The 5,237-nt window shown below is 30.6% G+C and overlaps 1 protein-coding gene across 2 annotated transcripts; it reads left to right on the top strand.

Annotated features, from left to right (window-relative positions):
• The first annotated feature begins 2,939 nt into the window (after positions 1-2,939).
• LOC141534921 (uncharacterized) lies at positions 2,940-4,852 on the top strand. Of its 2 annotated transcripts, XM_074254569.1 has the most exons (3): positions 2,940-3,225; positions 3,322-4,286; positions 4,659-4,852. In XM_074254569.1, the coding sequence occupies exon 2, from the start codon at positions 3,539-3,541 to the stop codon at positions 4,283-4,285; it is 747 nt and encodes a 248-aa protein (XP_074110670.1). In that variant the 5' UTR covers positions 2,940-3,225; positions 3,322-3,538; the 3' UTR covers position 4,286; positions 4,659-4,852. The 2 variants fall into 2 exon arrangements, with proteins under 2 accessions (XP_074110670.1, XP_074110669.1); XM_074254568.1 differs by having other exon boundaries at positions 2,940-4,286.
• Positions 4,853-5,237: the final 385 nt, after the last annotated feature.

Here is a 5,237-nt window from a genome sequence, read left to right as displayed (position 1 = left end):
TACTAAACTTTCACTGAAAAAAAGTTTAGTAAAATTCCTAACACGTATTGTAATTTTACTAATCAAATGATACCCAAGATGTTTAGTAATTTTAGAATGAAGTAATATACTTATACTATGCATTCATTCCATCTATATTTAAGAATATTACAGAAAATTTGCAGTAAATTTACTAACTATTTACCAAAAATTGATGAAAATTACTCAACATTTGTTGTAATTTTACTAAAAATTTATCCAAAATTTTTTTAGTAATATTGCAATATGAATGTTGTAATTTAGCTCAATAAATAAATATTAAAAATGTGTGGTAATTATAAAATACTGTATTTTAACTATACTCAATTCATTTTGCTTAAATTTCGGAAAATTATAAAATATTTGTACAGTCGAGTCTTATTTTTTTTTTTTTTTTTTTTTTTTTTTTTTTAACTAGATTTCCGTTAATATAAGAAAGACATTTGCAATTTTTCAATACGCGTGTTTTATATTTATGTAACCACCGAAATAAAAAGTATTCAGTTAATTTAAAATAAGGTACATTTATTAAAAACTCAGTTTAATAAAATTATAAATATTCATGACTTTTATTTCAAGACATACTTAAAGCTATCAAGCATAAGTCAGCAATTTCACACATTACAGATATCGTTTGTAGTATAAAATGATCTCGTTATTCTCATAAAAAATAAATTTTTATAAAATATCAGTAATTGAGATCACATTTCATTACAACTAATATTAACTAATTATTTTATGTAATGTAGTATCATAAAATATAAATAATAATATTATTATTTTTATAGAAATTAGCTCCGTAATAATACAATGGTTTAATAATATAAGAAGTCATATAATAGAGAAGTAATAAATATTAAATAGTGACAGTAGAGCAGTCGTCATGTGTTGATGCAGTTACTCTTTAGTATACTCTGTAGTATACGGTTCAATCATCGTGATCAACTTGATAACTTTAGGATAAACATTTGTTGCCTTTCGGTTCCCACCCCGTTTTGTACCTTTTGAAGGACAAATTTCGAGAAATATTCTGAAATTTAAATTAAGTGATAAATTAATTTCATATAAACAACAAAATAAACGGAATAACATAATTTTTAAAAGATTGAAAATTCAGACGAAATAAGTAACAAAGGGAAATTGAGTAAGATGAAATTTTTCTCTTAAAAAACGTCTTAATGCTAATTCTATAATGTCAAGCTAAATTCACAAACTTACCAATATCAAGTAATAACTTAAAGATTTTTATGACATTTTTTTTCGAGAAACTTAAACTTAAAGTTTTTAGATAGAAGTCAAATGAAAAAATATTTATGCAGAAGAGTTGAAAGTCAAATTTCAATAAAATTTTTAAGCACTCACCGTTGAATTGTCTCCAACGTTCCCTCGATTTCCTTAGGGTAGACGATACCAAATACATAATTAGAAACCAAAATTTAAAAAGTTATTTACTAATCAATATTAAAATAAATTTATTAAACTTACTTGATGCCGATTGTAGAAACAATAATTTTTTATCCTCAGTCCTGATCTATTGTAATTATAGTTATCACAGAAACTTTTATCCTGGGTCGTAGTAAGATTATAATTACTATCACCACATAAATTTTAATTTTTAATCACCTCAGTTTCACTTTATGTTACAAATTACTGAAAACGTAAGGTCGCTTTGAACTATTACAAAAAGAATTCAATGACTTTGTTGAGTTGAAAATGACGTAAACCTGATGGGTGTCAAAATGCGATTGAATGTGGATTAGTTCGTTTCTCATAAGACGTCTTAGTGTCAAGATTTTCTTCTGTCAAAAAAAAAGGGGTAGGAGGAAACATGTTAAAGCGTGCATTCTGTACTGTACGACACCACAAACAAACACTGTACTGAATAGTGCGTAATATATAGTCCAGTATTTGTTATAAGTCCATACTGCTGTCGTTTTTGTGAGTGAGAATATCGTGGTAATATGACAAAAAAACGAACAGATTTAAAACACGTACTAGACTGTGGTGTGTTCGAGTCATTTACCCAAAATAAATTTGACACTGGGTGATATGATTGGGTTTTTAAAATTAAGGGGGATAGCCACTGTAAAATTTCGGAAAAAAAAATTTTTTTTTTTTTTCATTAAACTGAAGTTTATATATTCAAAATTATGTATTTCAAATTTTATAGAAAAATTCCGAATAGTTTTCGAGTTATAGTCATTTTTATAAGAGCGCGTCGATTGACCGTTTTACGCGCGGCGCTTCGACGAAAACGTCGCCTGCTCGCTCCGTCTTTGATTCGTACGGGTTGGCGATTGTTTTCCCTCACGATTGTCAACCGTTACAATTATTTGACTTTTAAGTTTAGTTTGACAGTTAAGTTTAGTTGTTTTGTATGAATACACACTCGTTCTTTAATTTATTGAGTTTCTTAGTGTACTCGTTATTGTTTACTTACTTATTTTTTTTTTAATCTTCTGATCTTTTTTTTTTTTGTTTATTTAACAAAAAAATTTGTTAAATAATGGATCGTAAACAAAGTAAAGTTATTAAAAACGAAAGAAAACTGCCAAACGACAGGAAAAATTTAATCGACCGCTCAACAGATATGAAACTGAAAAAATACTGGCTCTCAACGACGTGATAGTGCTTCCAAGAGGAAATTATCACAAAAATCTGATTGTACAATTGATTCGAGTATTAGCTACAAAATTATAAATTTTTTTCGATATTTAATTTACTAAGTGGCTGTGTATCGTGTAAAAAGTGTGGTGGTGATGTAAACTTTACTGAGACAAGTATTCGAGGATTAGGTTTTAAACTAGTTGTGAATTGCAAAAATGTGATCCAGTTTTGATAAATTCATGTCCACTCATCAAGAATGCGTATGAAATTAATCGCCGTTTCATCTTTGCAATGCGGATAATTGGTATTGGGTTATCTGGAGCTGAAAGATTTTGTGCTTTCATGGATTTACCACGACCAATGTTCCATAGCTTTTACGATCGTCTGGTCACACAAATCAGAAATGCAGCTAGAAACTGTTGTGATTTAGTGTTGAAAAAAGCTGCTAAAGAAGAAATCCAAGAAACCTGCAAGCATTTAAAATCCAATGACATTCCTGGAATTTCTGTCTCCGGTGACGGTAGTTGGAAGAAAAGAGGGTTTAAATCTTCATTTGGTATATCTTCTCTAATTGGTTACTTCACTGGCAAAATCGTAGATGTAAGTATGAAATCCAGTTATTGTAAGATGTGTGCGCTAATGAGCTCAAAAAAGGAACAGCTGAATACGATCAATTTATGCAAGACCATGCTCTAGACTGTCCAATAAACCATGAAAATTCTTCTGGACAAATGGAGGTAGATGGAATAAAAGAGATGTTTATGCGATCAGAGTTATTACATAACGTTAAGTATGTAAACTATATAGGTGATGGTGACACTAAAACGTATAAAAATATTTGTGATGCTAAACCGTATGGGGACATGGTGAAGATAAAAAAAAAAAGGAATGTATTAATCACGTGCAAAAACGAATGGGCAGTCGACTAAGGGCTTTGAAGAAGCAACGAACTAACAAGAAGACAAAAACAGGAAAAGAAGAAAATACACAGAAAAGTTTAGGTGGGAAAGGTCGATTAACGGACAAAGCAATTAATGAATTTACAAAGTATTATGGTTTAGCAATCAGACGTCATTCTAATGATGTTGATGAGATGTATAATGCTATTTGGCAAACATTTTATCACAAGTTTTCATCACCCGAAGATCCGCAGCATTTTCTTTGTCCTGAAGGTGCAAATTCGTGGTGTCAATTTCAAAAAGCTGTGGCAACAAATACTTTGGACTCATTAGTTGAAAAACCACCACTTCCTGCAGATATTGCGGAAGCTTTAATACCGATTTATGAAGATCTATCGAATCCAGAGTTATTGGAACGATGTGTCGGTGGGTTTACACAAAATAATAATGAAAGCTTCAATGCATTAGTGTGGCAGCTCGCCCCAAAAACAAATTCTTCTTATTCCCTTATTGTTGAAATAGCTTTATATATTTCAACAATTACATTCAATGATGGGGCTCTAGCAACTCTGAAGATATTAGAGAATCTCGATGTTAAAGTAGGACCAACACTCTACTCATACTGCGCTGAGCGCGACGCTACTCGGGTTAAAGCTGCTGAAAGCCGCATGGAAACGGCCAGTAAAAAAATAAAAAAGTCAAGGTCAATACTAAAGATAAGGAGGAAGAACCCTCATATGGCCCAGGACTTGATAGTTTGATGTGAGTATGAATATTTTGTGAAAGACTAGATTTTAAAGTTGCGAGAATCTTCTTAAAACTTTACTCGCGTTTTTCTCAAAACGACTTTTTCAAACTTTCCGGTACTGTAACTTTCGTAAATATGAACCGATTCTCAATTTTTTTGTTTCCCCGTATTCGTCTACTTAGTGGCTATCGTCGCACGTAGGGGATTTTGAAAATTTTAATTTTTAAGATTTTTAAGGCTGTTTGAGTCCAAAAAAATGAGGAAAAAGACGAAAAAATTTTCAATATGGCGCCATTTTTTCTCAAATCAAAATTTTCAAAATCCCCTACGTGCGACGATAGCGACATTCCTATAGATTAAAATGCCGTTTGGTTTTTTTGTTTCAGATAATCCGTTTTTGAGTTACAGTACCGGCAATGGAGGGGGAAATTTTTTTGGTGCTCTACAAAAATGTTTATAACTTTGTGATAACAAAATATTTTTGAATAAAAATTTAGGAGAATTATCCTCAACATATACTTTATAAAACAAAAAAAACCCGATCCCCAAATTCCTTTATTATCCTAGTAAAAAAAATTCCCGAAAATTGCCTATTTTTTCCAGCGTCACAGTGGCTATCCCCCTTAAACATATCTGTCGCTAGCGGCTAGTATGCAATTTGAATGCTCTCTCAACGTATAAATAATTTTTTTTTCATAACATTATTTAAATAAAATTGAATAATAAGATTTTAATTATTGAAATGATTTTCTATATTATTTTTTATGAATAATAAAAAATTTATTGAGAGAAATGTCGTTACTTACTGACAGAGTTTAGTCGCAAATAGACTATAATGTTAAAACCTATTACTATATGTTACCTACACTATGCTTAAAACTATTTTTTTTGCCCTCTCAGCGGAAAGTGGCAACTTTCGTCACGATGCGCGAAACAAAGTTGACGCTTCGCCTGATAAAAAAATA

Source organism: Cotesia typhae, unplaced genomic scaffold (genome assembly GCF_013202065.1).
Source record: "Cotesia typhae breed Kobodo isofemale line unplaced genomic scaffold, CoteBio_Ctyphae scaffold_13, whole genome shotgun sequence".
Taxonomy (NCBI): Eukaryota; Metazoa; Arthropoda; class Insecta; order Hymenoptera; family Braconidae; genus Cotesia; species Cotesia typhae.
This window is presented reverse-complemented; position numbering and strand designations above follow the sequence as displayed.